The following is a 16,756-nucleotide window of genomic DNA, read 5'->3' on the forward strand; positions in this document are numbered from 1 at the left end:
GAGCTTAAGGTTGCCGTTCTTCCCCCAGCCTCAGAATAATCGTCAGTTCTCTTTCCGTCCAATGCACGTAGAATTGCCGTCAGACAGAATGACGAAGCCGTTACAACTTCCTCCAAAAGGAAGTGAGGACCACTTCGAGAAGGTTTGGTGAGGAATGGAGTGGGTTGAGTGGAGGCTGCATGTCTAGTCGCTTTATCTTCGGCCTTCGGGGTCCCTACAACCACCCTCCCAGCCCCGACACCTCCCTGCTTCCCACCCCCCGACCCTCCCCCAACCGCCACCCACGGCCCCGAAGGGGAAGAAAATCAGCGGAAAGTGAGGCATGGGGCAAAACCAATATCCTCTAATGAAGTTACCATGGCGACGAGAAAACGCGTCTCCCTCAAGCGAGCCATTTCCTTTCAAAAGGCTTGCTAATGCACAGGCTACGGGCACACCGTCTTACCTTACGCATCTCGAAGGCAGGATACTCCATTACAGTCGGCGCCTCCCATTATTAAATATTTCGCCATCACGGAGGAAAACAACACAGCATGGAAATCAAAGCTCAAAATAAGCTCGAGGGGGTAATTCCACGAGGATTCAAAATTGCGATAAACTCTCGAACCCTTCCCCCTTAACCTTTTGCATCTCCGCCGTTACGATAAAATTATATCAAGGCAGTATATTGGTCAAGTGTATTGCTCGGGGAGAAAAAATATATCCCTGCTGGTTCTAAAATTGATTAATTTCAGCCCATAGTCATAGGAGCTTTCTGCCCAGTAAGAATATTAAGCAATTGCAATAGAATGTCGCCGTTTGTTACAATTAGCAACTTTCTATCAGCGTTTTCTTGGCTACCAATATTAAGTGCGAGGCAACCGAAAGTTTTACGTAAGAAATGGAGTTAAAAGAGCAAAGATGAAAAGAATTACAAAATTTCTATAGTTTAACGTTACCTCTATTCTATTTAAGTGAACGAGTTAATGAAATAATATTTTTGATGAATATAATTGGATGAATTCTCCTAAAAATCACATATGAAACATTCTATAAGAATGAGCTCTAGCATATCAGAGGCATACACTCATGGTAGTATAACTATTCGTGAAACTATGTTTCGCTCCCCTTTCAGCTACCGAGATCATTCAGGATCTCTCTGATCATGCATGAACTGTGGATTTCATTTTGCGACTCTTGCTATTGACAAGTGTTTGCCACTTTCCTTTCATTCGATCAGAAAAGAGATGATCCCCACGCCTACATCACTGAGACCAATTTCTCATATAATGTACGAGAGACTGTCTTTCCTGGTGACTTTTTCCTGTTCCCAAAACTAAAAACCCCGCTCAAAGGAAAACGATTTGCTACCATTCCAAAGATAGAGAAAACTTCTACGGAGCATTCCGAAAGATGCGTTCCAGGACTGTTTCGAAAAGTGGAAACAACGTGGGAATAAGTATAAAAGTTGGGGAGGAGACTGCTTAGAAAGGGACCCTGACCAATAATTTATTAGTGAAGTATTCTTTTCTGCAATTAATAAAGTTCTGGAACTTTTTGAAAAGACCTCGTATTGTAGATATGACGAAGCGTTATTACTCTTAATATGTGTTGACTTTACCAATTACCAGAAAAATACTAATTCTTAACAATAGAGCCCTTCGTAACCATAAGGCCCTTTTCTGATTTTACAATTTCTTTCACAATTTTACACACATGTTTAACCGTTTTAAGGACTGAAAATACTGCTTCTCCTGTCCCATTTGTCCGATTTGCTCTTCCCTGAAATTTGGTCATAATCAATGAATAAAATTTAGTCACTTTTACGTACTTCCTGAAGGTTTTGTTAATCTGAACTCACCATTTAATCAAATCTTGACAACATATTTTTTTCCAAAATGTTTCCCTAGAGTTGAAGATTTTCTACTCATTTTTGCAATTCGGACGACATTTTTTCTGAGTTTCTTATTGCTTGAAATTACATGTAAATCACAGATTTTCTCAAACATTCGTAAAGCGTTCGGCTTGAAACGTGATAAACTATGGAACATGAGGAAGTTTGCACTTTTACGTACTTCCTGAAGGTTTTGTTAATCTGAACTCACCATTTAATCAAATCTTGACAACATATTTTTTTCCAAAATTTTTCCCTAGAGTTGAAGATTTTCTACTCATTTTTGCAATTCGGACGACATTTTTTCTGAGTTTCTTATTGCTTGAAATTACATGTAAATCACAGATTTTCTCAAACATTCGTAAAGCGTTCGGCTTGAAACGTGATAAACTATGGAACATGAGGAAGTTTGCACTTTTACGTACTTCCTGAAGGTTTTGTTAATCTGAACTCACCATTTAATCAAATCTTGACAACATATTTTTTTCCAAAATTTTTCCCTAGAGTTGAAGATTTTCTACTCATTTTTGCAATTCGGACGACATTTTTTCTGAGTTTCTTATTGCTTGAAATTACATGTAAATCACAGATTTTCTCAAACATTCGTAAAGCGTTCGGCTTGAAACGTGATAAACTATGGAACATGAGGAAGTTTGCAACTTCTGTTGCTAGCATTAAAATAGCAATGAATCAATGCTTAACAAACGCACCCACTATCATTAGATTAGCTATATATCTGGAGAGTAATTGTAAATAGGCATATCTTTTGACTTATTCCCAAAATATACATGTTTATTGGAGTTTTTTTATTTAATGAACCACTTCCTTAGGTCATAATGTCTATACCACTAATTTAATCAATAGATAATTCGACAACTGCAATGCATCCAGGTCCCTCATTTAATTAGCCTTATTATGAAGAAGTACACTCGATACATTGAATATTCATCATGAGTAAGTTATCTAGCTGTTTAAATTTTCGCCCGAACTTGTCAATAAGCATCATAATGCAGAGTGTTGTGACTGCAAACCTTTGACGCGAAGTAACTGCAAACTAATTTATCACTCAAACAACTCTGTCTGAATCTTAAGTACCCTTCCAGAGAAAACTTCCGCTTAGAAACCAATTTGCACCACCCACGTAAATAGAATGAAGGCCGACGTAAAGCAACAAAGTCACGAAATTCGGCAGGTAATGTATGGCGGATGCGTACTTCACGTACTTCGGTTTGTGCTCCTTATGCACGTAAAATAAACCAATTCAACTTCATCTTGAGGTGGTTTAATCGGTATGACAAGTTTTGTTTCATTTCAAGCATTTGATCTCGAAATGACTCCAGTAAAACATTCCTTTCTGTATGTGCAAATAAAACAGAGAGAACTTTTGAAAGACTGTATTCTTGTAAAGGGAGCATGAAAAATTTACTTCTCCCCAACATTTTAAACAGACTATGAATTGAAATGAATGACATTAGTTAAAACCGAATTTTTAAATGTGGTTCAACTCTGTGATAATATCTTAAACCGTCATTTCTGCAGCAATACCAAGGGTTATTTTTCCCTGGCCACAATCTACGACCACAAAAACAAGAGAAAAAGGCAGTTACATAATCATGCAACTCTGGCCTTTAAACTTCTCCCGCTAATTTTTCACGGCCGATGGCATTACTACCCACGCCACACACACTAGCAACAGCTTACGAGTTACTGCGCCGAAGTATCTGTCAATGACAACAGCAATCAACATGAATTTTTGTGTACATCTACCCTAACAGCCCTAACCACACTTCACAGAAATTAATGTATTTATACGGTGCATGGTTACGTATATCAATAAACTGGGGAGTTACAAGCATGAAAAGGAGGCAGCGTGGAATGGAGCAGAATCGGTTTGATAGATTAGAGTAGATGTCTCTCAATAATGGATATTGATAACGAGGATATCATTGATTAATAATGAGGATATCTGGATTTGAATCTTGTCTTTTCCGATCGCTAGTAGAACGTTTTCCCACAAGCCATCGATGTGCAAGTAGATAAGATCGCAAATATCGCTAAAGAATTGAAAAATTCCATCGAAGAAATTAAGAATTGCGATCCTTCGACCAGGGAAATAAGTCTCAACTGTTACATGTGCAAGGGGAATGTTGAAAAGGAATCCTGTTTTGATTGACGCGGGGGCACCATTTTAGGTGAAAGCGTCACAAGAAAATGGTCTCTCTATTTCAAGTAAATGGCTCTCCTAGAATTAACTAACGTATTCGTATGGAACGAGGAATTCAAACGACTATTCCATGATAGAAGGAATAAAAGGGCAAAAGCACAGGCCCCGTCACACCCGTGAATTCGAGCTATAATTTTCGGAATCGCAAATGACACATCAAGGAATATTTTCAGATGAGGAATGAAAGAAAATGAATTTCACAAACTGCACGTTTCAAAATGACTAAAATAAAATTGTTTCCCTGATATTATAAAAAAATGAGCCGCTACGTTTAATAATATCAAGTGAGCGTGAAAAAAGTCTTTAAGTAGATAATTCTCATGTGAACGCACATCTTTCTTGCTCTGTTGTTTTAAATATTTAGGGAGATACAATGATTACTCATTTTCATCACAAATTTGTTTACTTCGACAGGCTAAAAATAAAGAGAGCTTTCTTAGACGAATGCAATCATTAAGTGCGCCTCAAAAGCCAACTAGTATCGGAGGGATTTGGACCTTTTTCGTCATGATATCCGACCGAATACAAGAAACAAAGTCGAAGATAGAAGTGGCTTCGGCATTTAAGCCTCCTTACGACGGTCACCTTAATAGCAGCTCAAGCAATTCCAGCCCGGCGGACGTTAGCGGAGCATACGGCCGCATTAGCGAATGTAATCAATTACAAAGCTCTCCATTTTCCAACAATGCTACCCTGACTACCGCGCATGCGTGATGAGACGCACCTCTACGGGAATGGGATGCACCGGGTGGCGCGTGAGGACCCTGAAGATTTCTCACGGAAACCGTGAGCTTGAAAAAAACCGTGCACCCTAGCACCTCCAAAAGAGATCGCCCACACTCTTTAAAAAGCAGGCATACGCACGACTCGCAACCCTTCCTCATAGCAAAAAAAAGGGAAAAGCGACTCCTCCCGTCAGCGCGGCGGATTTTCCTCCCAGCCCCTGGCACCCCTCCTTCTTCCCCTCCGCTTCCTCTCACGGACGCAACGCGGACCGCTCGTCGAAACAGATGGAGGAGAAGATAGAAGATAACTGGATTCCCTGCTCTCGGCGAGGATTAACTTCTCAACGGTGCCAAAACTAATAGTTTTAAGTGCGGGGAAATGCATAACGGGAGAGATCCGACGCTCTCCACGGCGTGACGTTTTGAAGGAGTGTTGCGTGCCGCATGGGACTGGGGGTGGTTAGGGGGGAGTGGTACGCAATGAGCGATGAGGTCCATGGTATCACACCCGCGACGCTCCCCGAGCCTCGCCTTTTCACTTCCGAGGGGGTGGAGAATAGGGCATTAGGGGGCGGGGCGCGGGGGCGTTCGGGCGGAGGGTGGGAAGGTGGAACTTATTTCGGGTTGCGTGACGTTTTGAAATAAATGTCCGCGACTACGACCCCAGAGGGTTACCACCCCCAGATGGAAGCGGGGGGCGGCTCCACCAACACACCCGCCCCCTCCACGACCGACTCCCCCCACCCGACCACCCCAACCCCGATGCAGACGCCCTCCGCCCCTCCATCCCCCGCCCCGCCTTGGCCCTCCGAAACGAACCTCTCCCCGGAGGGGAGCGGGAATACGCTGGAAGAGCCGAGGGAGGTGGGGGGGGGGGCAACCATCCCAGCTCGCTCCGCGGACGTGCACGTACGGACGCGGGCTTTGAGCGGTAATGAATAGAAAAACGCTGAAAAGTGTGCGCAATTCCGGAGAAAGGTGGAAGTCGAAACGTTTGTTTCGCCGTCGCGTTTCAACTATTTCCTAAAGCGAGCCGTGTGAGCGTATCAGGCGCCAGTCACTAAGGCCAGAACCTGTACTAACCTAAAGGCATAATTTATAAGTGAAAATTTTAGAACAGTTAATGGTCGAATTTTAGCGATAATATTGAGGCATTATGAGATCTTTTGAACTAAGAAACCTTATTCAACCACCATTAGTAAAACGACTGTGCCACTAGCTTATATATCCTGGTTATTAGACGCCCAATTAATCTTGTAATGAATGACGTCTGCTAGCTATGCTACACGATATTCTAATTCGCAGCACACTGGCCGTAAACCTGAAAAAAGTTCACAAATTGGGCATTAACAAAGTATACCGATTCCGATATCAGAAAATTGATTCGACATTTGTATCTTTTTGATTAATGCCTGATTAAAGATATTCTGGCTAACTAATTTAATCTCTATTCCATTATTACATTAAACCTACATAATATTAAAGCTTTTTGGTATTAGCATATGACCATGTCTCATTGAGGCAGTGTAAGTACCGCCATGAATTAATTGTCTACAACATAAACGCGACTCTAAATTCTGACTTCTTGTCTTGCGAGCTAAAATGTTACTTTCTTGACAATATTTTAGAGAAAGTGAACGAGGATTTGACGTCTTCGCACAAACTGAACGTTGCAGCGATATTTTCAACACCAAAACACAAACTATATCGCCATACGAGCTCGTTGTTTGCTCTTCTCTTTAACGTCGTTGAAATTCAACCCCGGTGCATTAAATTTCGGTTGAAAAAAGCTTGAAAATCCACCCAGATAGGAATTCAGAGCACATAGGCACAAAGAGTTTCTTGACTTTCTTCCAAGACGCACTCACATTACCAGCAATACCGGAGGTCCATCTAATGACATGTCATTTGAAATGTTTCGCTAGCAACTTCGCCCTTGCACTGATACATCAAACCATTACGAGGAGTTTATTCCCTCGTAGGGAAGCCTGTAAAAAAATCAAATCCCATGAAAACTAAGTCGGGTGGCACACAGACTTGCCTGAATACACTTTTGCGAGATTCCTATCAAAGTAAAATTCTCTCATTTATTTGCCATCGTGGTCGGGGGAGGGGAGATGAGAGGGGGGGGGCGGGATTCTGTAATGAAGTCAGCGTTGGATCCCAGAGTCGCACTACACGGGCCCGGGAGCCAACCGCCTCGACGCAACATCTACGGGAGCAGAATGAAACAGAATTTCCAAGGGGATCCCTTGCAAACGCGAGAAAAGTTTCTGAATAAAAGACGTAACTTGTTTCTTCAATGAATGGAAAATTCTTTGACTAACAAGCCCTAAGAAAATGCACCCTTTTAAGCAAATTTCCAGCAGGGAAATCATAAAGGTAACTGTGCAAAACACAAGCCTTAATATCTAAGTGCTCCGACGTGTCCCGGAGTGGTGGATAGGGAGGGTGGCGCGGAGTGAGTTCCGTGCACGTGATTCCCGACTCGTGGAGTGCATTTTCACAGGATGCCCATTAATTACGAAGCTGGCATTGTATCGCTTAGGAATGCGACGAGAGATGAAGGATCCCAGGGCTCAATGAGCGCAGAAATGAGAGTGGAAGAGACGGGAGAACACTCCTTCTCTTGGGGGGGGGGGGGTAGACGACAAACGGCGCCAGCGGGCCTCAAAGAAGAGAAATGTTGTACCCCCCAAAATTGAATCATTAAACTGTCAAATGAATGCAAATGGAGCAAAACGAAAGGCTCTTGGAACAATAAAATAGATGGAATTTTAAGGGAAAATATTTATGAGGTTCTTCTCCGATCTTGAACTCTCTTGAAGTAATCGCATAATGACACTCGAACAAGCATGCATTCATGCCGATCCGCCGCCTTACAGCATCCAAGAATAAATTAAGCGCACACGAAAGACGGTATGGAAACAGATCTCTAAGCAATAAGCAAATTATGCCAAGATGACATCTCAAGCTGTGAATTCATCTTTTACGAATTTCTGTGCAACGGTTAGATGTTTTTCAAGCCCCGTTTTCACCATTTGGGCAAGATTCTTGAAAAAGAATCTTTTGAATATTTGTTGGATCCCAAAATCTCTACGGTCACCATCGCCATGGTCGAGATCAGCATCATCGGTGGAAAATTCGCGAAAATTTCCCCTCGACTCTATTGCTGCATGTTAATCTGTTCTCTCGGAGTTTTTTTTAATGCTTTAAAACACCCCAATAATTGCTCAGTGAACTCTTTAATATACGGGACGCTTTCTTCACCCATTTCAATTTATCGAATAGCACTCCCTCCGATGTACTATCAAATTGTATTTTCCCCCGAAATGGAAAAAAAATAATGGGAAATATTTGCACCCAAGCACCGAATCACAAAATCGTCAAATATTATCAGAGGATACGCACGGCGGAGATTCCGTAATACGCTAATGACTGGCCACGAAAGAAAACTATTTTACACTCCGGCTCTCCGCTGTCATACTTCCCACGCATGCGCCTTCGCTACCCAACCCACTGGAAAAATAAGCCTCCATTGCCAATACCTCGATGAGCAACTTCCTCCCGCAAGCACTTCCGGATTAGGCTCCACGATGCGGATTATCCCCCCAGCCGTTCCCATGCCCCGTGATTTCCAACGGCCATCACGTCTTACGTGGAGCTGTCGCCCCGGGGAGAACGCACCATAGGACCAAGTTTATGCGCTGTTAATTTCCATATTTTTCCGCTGGCTCACGTGAATTCGTGCTCCGGATTATTCAGGCAGATCTAACCGTACGCCGGCATACATGTCTTCGTCTAAGAGGTGGTTCGACGCTCGGCATTTACGCCGTGCTGCAATGCGAAGTGGATTCCGCACGATGTGTCAATGCATCGACATGTCGAGGCACGTGGCAGAATTCGCATTTCGTCGCATTCACGTGAGGGCTGTAAGATAAAAAAAATGCGGAGCGTCGAAATATGCCACTCCCGCAGCCTCCACATAGACAACCTTGACATAGCGTCGATTCTGATACGATCGATAAACAGGATCACTATCAAATGCGTCTTGACAACTGAGAAGACGGAACTTTACAGTGGAAAAGCGTATGTTACACATTCAAACATTCGCGATGCCGTACTGTTTTCTGCTGGCAACATCTGAGCATAAAACCTTCCCTGTGCTTCCCTTTCACCTGTCTTTCTCAAATTTTGTCAAGGGTTCCTCTTTATGGATTGGACGAATACAGATTGTTTTTCTATACTTCAGCGTCAATTAGTATTGAAAAAAAATTGACAAATCCAAGACAAGTGTCTCTGAATTTTTTTTTAAAGGAATCTACACACGTCTCTTCGTTTTCAATGTAGTTGCGTGGGTAGTCCCAGGAGTACCCGACCTAACAAAGAAAACATTCAAATTTGGGAAAAAATACTTTTATTTCTCTGCATACATTCCTTTTAGGTCTATACATTCTTCCCAGCGATGTTCAATAGCTTCGATACCCTGTTTATAGTGAGAATCGCTGAGGTCCTCAAAAGAAACATCAACTGCAGTCATTTTTTCAAGTTTAGAAACGGAAAATAATCCGAAGGGGATAAATCTGGCGAATGCGGTGCGTAAGGATAATGAAGTTTTTTGCTATCACTGACTGTTGCTAGCATTGATTTATCATATTTTTTTAGAAGTAATAATCCGTAAAATATTCACATATTTTTTGCATTTAGTAAAAAACAGTCCATATGTACTTGTAAAATGACTTCCCTTCCGTTTATTTCTGCTTTCTCAGTGATTTTAACGAGACTTGTGAGCAGCTCTGAGAACGTGAACCTACGCGTAACCCGGTAAAAGCTAAGAGAGAGAATCAAATCATCATTTAAAATTGTATTTTTCAGAATATAATTCAAAACGTTTCAACATTTTGAAAGTATACTTTTTTCTATACGCTACGGTACTTCAAAAAAATGCACATCCACGCCTCGGATTTCCCAAAATTCTTTTTACTAAAACAAATATGCCTACAAAATCACTAATTTTAAAAAAAATCACTTTCAAGTGGAAGACTGAACACGATCCAGCCCACTTGAGCAGGCAATACCCAAGGCTCAACGTTTCGTTAGGCTCCTCCTCCGTGTTTCCGCTAACAACTCACTAATTGCCGATTTCGTTACATTCACTTTTCGTCGGCGCAACGTTGGGTGGACTGGGGTCGTGTCGGGGGAGAGGACGAAGAAAAATCACCAAGTACAGCACGAGGATCAAAAGTGGGATGCACAGGGGAGGGATGGGGTTTGTTTCGCTACTCGCCCATCGAATTACAATCGCCAGAAAATTGTTTGCGGGTGCAAAGAGGACCTCTAGGTACGGAGTTGAAGGAAACAACTCCGATCGACGCTTGCCACTATGGTAACAGCACTGCACCGGGCCCGGCAAATAATTTATATACCCTGGGACTAACAAGTACGGAATGAGACGTGGACACGGCGAGCAAAAATGGCACGTCCAATTGCATGCTTACGACTCTTTTCCGCGGGGGTTGGCGAGTGCTAGTAAATTTGAGAGAGGCGGACAGGAGCAGGGGCGGCCGAGCCGACCCCTCTGACCCGGTCGGCGAGGGGGAGCGGCACGCGAGCGGCCAATCAGAATGAGGGTGGCGGAGGGAGGGCGGGGACGAGGGAGGAGGGGACAAATAGAACGTAGCGCCCGAGGGCTTGGGCGAGCACGAGTCCTAACTATACGGTTCTAGTTTTCAGACGGCGCAAATATTTCTTCATGGGTTTCCATCGACTTTTCCGGCAGGGGGTTTTGACCGGATTGAGGGGGGGTTGAAGGTGGGTGGGAGCGGGATGCAGTTTGTGAACACTCCTGCGGTTGAACATGACTACGAAAAATTCACTGCGTTAATTAAATACACTGAAACTCTATCATTTTTATTTCAACACTTCTCCACTGAATTCGCCTTTCAAATCCAATCCCGTCAGCTCTTTCATTGTTTATAATAAAATCTGTAGCCTGAGCCGCGCTCATTAATTTCTTACTCTACTGGTAAATTCACAAACATTCCTATTGAATCAATCCCTTAAGATGAACAACCGGGGATCGAGATGGTACGGTGGCTACCGTACTGGCTTCCCACGAAGGCCCGGGTTCAAATCCGGGCGGTGTTGAATATTTTTCAGCGGTATCCCGATCCCTACTTGAGGTGCTTTGTGGAGGGCACTTTGAGTGAGTAGGCCGTCCGTCGGATGGGACATTAAGCTGCGGACCCCTTGGCGCCTTTCGTTAAGAGTAGGCTAACGCCGACGCCGGGTTTCTCTCCACCCTTCATCCTTTCCTGTCCATCCCCTATGGCGCAAATGACCTCAGCTGTCGGTCGCCTCCCCTAAATACTACTACTAGTACTACTACCATGAACAACCAACGCGACCCTGTCCTTAATCTTGCGATACCTCAACTTATTTGGCTAGAAGAAGATTATGCGGGGATTTTAGAGTGGGCAGGCGATGACATATAATGGGAGGCCGACGTCCCCTTGTACCTTCCCACAACTCACGGCTGCGTCCCCCGCCCCGAGCATTGCAAGTGCTACAAAACTGTTTCTCTTTTCATCTGAGTCAATGGCAATGAAAATTGTTAAATAAAACATTCGGTAATTGCGCGTACACTTGCTATACGTAATTGACAGCTATTCCTCGGCTCTGCTGCCACTTCAGTTTGGAGGAGGGCAGCTAAATATTAACCGACCCCCTCCCCCAAAACCACCGGAATAAAAAAAAACCGCGTGGAGAACCTGCGTGAGAAGATTTCATTCTTCTTTCGTGTTTCCAAAGAGTTGTCATCTCGGTCGTTACACTTCAAGTCCCTAGATCACGCCGAGTTTCTCGCTTGTCCGTTCTCAACTTGAAATTAACTTTTTTGTCTCACGTTTAAACGATGAATATGATGCAGGATAGTTTTGAATATTGATTGCTCGTGCCAATCTGCGCTTCAATTTTATTTCCCAGATACTTAACATTTATGGGCAGGAAAATTTTATCTAGAATGCAACTTTTCAGGTCAAGGAGAGTGCAGTTAATAATGTGCAAGTCTTCGTAGGAACAATACACAGACAGGAACATCTGATGTGGGGTTTCCGTTCTCGCGATTCACTACCCTTCTCCTGCCTAACCCAGAAAAAAACCGGCAGCCGCATGTTCGCCACCGAGAGTGTAATTTAGAGCTTCCTTTCGCTTCAATTTTTTCCCTATGACTCTGAGAGTTGAAAAGAGTAAAGGCATAGAACCATTTAACTTAAAATTGTTTGTAAACCGCTATAGTATTCTAATTGAAATCTTCCAAATATCCTGAAACTAATTAAATTAATTCTAAGCATGACCATTTTTAATTTACCACCGATCCTCTCATTTCTGGGCGACAATGCAGAATGCCCACATCCTCATTAACACAAGAGAAAAATAACAGCATGTAATGACACTTTCTTGATGTCTCAAAATTAGCCTTCCACCATGGGGTTCGTCTTTTTTCGCACACTTATTCCTTTCCTTCAATCTTCAAGAGAATATTCAGCATTCAAAATACTTAAGGATGTTTGTGGGAAATGTTAATCAAAGGAAATTTTCTTATTCAGCTTATGAGTTTGGGGAAGAGGATTTTCAATCATCTCTTTGAGAAGATTAAACGGAAATCATTTTGCAGAGCGTCCTCTATCAAAGATGACATAATCACAACTGAGAGGGATTCGAAAAGATAGGTCTTTTAAGACTTTTTCCTCAACTTTGAAGTGAAAACCAACGCATTCCTTTCATCGAAGAGATTCATGAACTCCTTGCCAATGAAAAACTAGGGAAAACCATTAATATCGAGTGAAAAGCGGACGTGAATCTGGGATCGAAATATTACTCGCATCAAGAAGTAATTCCCCATCTGGCAAGGTCTTCTTTCGCAGCGAGATAAGAACCCCAAAGCTGATATCACGGAATAAGGAAAGGCCATCCATGAACCTTTCTCCTTTAAAAATACTAATTAAGCACACAGAAATATGCGGATGGTGCGTGGGCTAACCCGAACCGCGTTTATTTGCAGAAGTAGCTAGCACTCGCGGCGTGGAAATGCTAAGCAATTTTCCAGTTAGGTAAAACACGTATTTTAATTGTAGATTATATATGCAAGTATGATAACGGCTATGGTAAGACTGCACGTGAAACTACTAACGATATTATATAGATCTTCTCTAATTCTCGGACAACATAGTTGCGAGTGAAATTCTCATTCATTCCACAGGACTGAATTGACTTGCTATATTAAATTTTACTCAATCCTCTTTGTTTGGAAAGGGCGTTCCCTCCGCGTCAACAAATAATGAAGATTGGAAATACAAATCCAACCTAAAATTTCACCAGAAATCCGAGGTGAACAGCGATAATTCAGTCGTTCTCAGATAGAAAAACAAATACGACAAATAATACACAGTTGGGTCAGAATGGGAGAACTGAAGAGATGGACTGGAGATAGGAAGTTGTTCAGCTTTTAAATGAACTGTAACATCAAAATGAGGACCGTGGGCGCCCAATAGATGGCGCACAATTGGCTACTGACCGGGGGGCGCATGCTCAAATCCAGGTGACTCTTGAAACCCTCGGTTTCACCCAAGCTGTGTGGTTTTTTTTCTACCAGATCTTCACGCTAAACCGCAGTCGGCTCAGGGAAAAACTGCAACCCCTCCCCGCTCTACCCAGACGATTGAATTTTAAACACCTTTGGGCTTAACGTTGGGCGAGCTTTACCCTCACCGGCCAAATCATACTTAAGTGCTAATGTTCCCGGTTTGGTTTTAAGACTCAAAATTACTTTAAATCGATTATATGTAATCCAAGTTATTTTGACAAAAAAAGGGCATAAAAACTACACTGACTAAGTTTCTGAAAGAACTGCTAAAGATTAAAAAAAACTTTCCGCAATTATTTCGGGGACTAGTCAATTGTATAAGTCAGAACTATTTCCGATGAATATTTAATTTGATGAATTTAATTTAAAAAGATAGATCGTTTCCACCTCATTATTGTGCTAAAATTTCTCCAAACAAAAAGGGTATATCGCAATACATATATTAGCCACACATGCAAGTTAATCGTCTGGTCCCTCAACTGCAACGGCATGACCAGTACCCGTTCACGTACAACTGCATCCAAAAGATGACGTCATAAGCATAAGCCAGTAAATAAATAAATGGTTAAACGTTAATACGGCTGTACGGATTGCATAGGAGGTATTAACGTCTATTAAATGCACACCGAGGCAATCAACTATTGAGAGGTGGATTTCACTGCCTCTGCCTAAAGCTATCGCGGTTAACAGCAGGTGCCCTCGTTTTATCGGGAATTATCGCAGGGCTCATTCGATGGAGAGGCTCCGCAGTCACAGTTGACGCTTTATGGAATCGTAGTGATCAACGACAGTCTTTAATGGATTGTTATCCTTCTGCCTCTCACACCTCTCCAATTTCCATTCATGCGTCAAAACACCTACCTTCAGAAAGTAGTTATCAGCGAACGATGGAACTTAATTAAGCCGCACGTCATTCCAAAATTGGAAAACAAAAAACGCTCCAAGCGACCATTACCCGTCGAAGCATTCGGATACTCGGATTACACACCCTTATGCCCTAATCTCGTTAACGACGATCAATAAGGCCGGTAATGGAAAAGCACACTTGCGACGAGGGTCCATTATCCTACTGAGGCATCGAGAGCCGTTGGAAGGCTATTTGTTTAGCCACACTGTGGTGTGTTTGTGGAGTGGGACCTCGGGTGGGCCCGGGGTCGGAGAAGGAGGGCTGTACAGCCCAGCCCACCACGGTACACGGACAGATGGACGCCGACCCGATCAATACCAAGTTCCAAAAGCCAAACGGAAACGCATTCTAATCATCACTCCCGACTGATATTTATTTTAGTTATGCCTGGGCCTGAGGAGAGGCTTACACGTACCTAACACCCAATTCCCTACCCGCTCCGATCCCGAAGTCTCTCATCCCATTCCTTACGTTCGTTCATGAGACGGCTCACTGAAGATGATATTCCCTCCACCTCGAGGTCCTCCGTAACGTCAGCAGCGTCATAAAGGTTCTCTCGTCCCGCGCCTACGTCACCTTGGGTGCATCAATATTTATCGTTTCATCAATGGAAAAGTTAAGACAGGGCGGAATTATTGCTTTTCCCAGACCACCTGGTTATGAAAGGACAATGACTCCCATCCTCAAGACGTCCTAGGTCCCCTGGAGAACAAAGCCTAGCCATAACGAAGCCCCGAGACTGAGAGTTCGAGTTGAGTTGAGGCGGCCGCTAAAATTTTATTTTATACCGACTAATGATCGCACCATCTTCATACTCAATGGAGTCTCTTGTTCCCTCTTTCCCAGTAAAAATATTTTCAAGTCACCTCAGCATTCCCTTCGCCAAGAGTTTTGAGCACAGATGTGGCTCTTGTGATTGGTGCGGCTAACTTCCGACGCTTAAGGCAGTGTAGACTTTCAAATGAGGAGAGAACGCGAACTCTACCAAGAAATCTTCATTGCAAACAATTAATAGTATCAACTGGTAATTCAAAAGAAATACTGAGGGAGTGATGCACCTAGACGAGATATTTGACAAATTCCCCCCCCCCTCTATAATACGAATGAAATATCATAATGTGCGATATTAACTCAAACATTTTCGAATTTTGAGTGCTTCCCAGTGACCACGAAAAACAGAGACGAAGTTTTTTGCTGCTTATTCATCAAAACATTACAAAAAGACGTTTAATCACCGCAAAAACATTTACGTTACAATGATACACTCACTGAAAAACGAATGCCACCGCAGTTTTGCCGCAGCTAGCGCAGTCAAGTCAATGAAAATTGCACCACATATACATAGCACATTTAGCTAACAAAATAACACACACTTAAGTTTTTGCACAATCAGTAATGTGAATAAAAACAGTATGATTATTCACTGTTGAACAGTCCTCGTATAATGGCGACTATACCGGCGACGCTGTTTCAGGTTCCTCGTTGAATTAACCGTAGGTGGCGAAGCCCCTCCTAGCCTTTCGAAAAGTCGTGAATGTGGATGAAAAGGCTTCGGTGAAATTCAGTGGAAATAGGAAAGCGAATGGAAAGGACTGGGACCAGGGATTTTAAAGCTTATATCAGAGTTTTTACGAGCCAATGATTTACATGACCTTTTTAGAAAACTAGGTATTTTCAGTTGCAACCAAAAGGTTCCCAAGAGCAGCGGAGAAAACTCCCAAAATTCGATATATTTTAAACCTTTTGAGAGCGTACTCCACAAATCAGGAGAATAATTATATCGGGGAATGGTTATTCTATCTCTCTCTTCATGGTTCGATGGCGCGTAAAATTCATTCCCTCATGAGTTAAACTTAAGTCATCCAACCCCTCCGCATGACAGTTGGATCAATACTCACGTTGTCCTTGTGGAATGGAGGGCAGCAGATCTGTCCTTGGTGTTGTGCAGTTCACGCCATAAGATTTTCGCGTGGCATTCGTGATGAGCGTTTTATCCAACGCCGTGAATGCGCATAAGAATTGGCCGGAAAGCGAAGGAAGGTTTTCAATCACCAGCTCCAGCTGCAAAAAGAAAAAAAAAGTATAATTATAATCTACACCGCTAAATGGGCACATATATCGCTTCGTGCTTCGCCAACTCTGGTCTTAAACAAATCGGCTCAAACAGAAAACTACAAAGTTTTCCTTATGGGTAAAAAGTTTTGAAGTAAAAAAATTACCAACATGAACAGTTAGGCTTTTTTTTGGTTGGGGCACGTTCTGGAGGATGGCAAGATCAATAGCGATGACGTATAGAATGCAAAATTGTTGCCTCCGATAGAAAAGACGGACAGCGATCAGAAAACTGAAGTAAACGAATGTCAAGTAGTTGGATCCGGCATCA

At 42.8% G+C, this 16,756-nt stretch overlaps 1 protein-coding gene across 1 annotated transcript in view; it reads right to left on the reverse strand.

The window, feature by feature from the left end:
- PlexA (plexin A) overlaps positions 1 to 16,756 on the reverse strand; it is a 527,983-nt gene that overhangs the window by 18,497 nt on the left and 492,730 nt on the right. Inside the window, exon 7 of the mRNA XM_071582795.1 lies at positions 16,272 to 16,434. Within this exon, the coding sequence (XP_071438896.1) occupies positions 16,272 to 16,434 (163 nt within the window). The remainder of the gene's footprint in view (positions 1 to 16,271; positions 16,435 to 16,756) is intronic.

The sequence above is a fragment of the Hetaerina americana genome, unplaced genomic scaffold (genome assembly GCF_022747635.1).
Source record: "Hetaerina americana unplaced genomic scaffold, ioHetAmer1.1.p SCAF_12, whole genome shotgun sequence".
Classification (NCBI taxonomy): domain Eukaryota; kingdom Metazoa; phylum Arthropoda; class Insecta; order Odonata; family Calopterygidae; genus Hetaerina; species Hetaerina americana.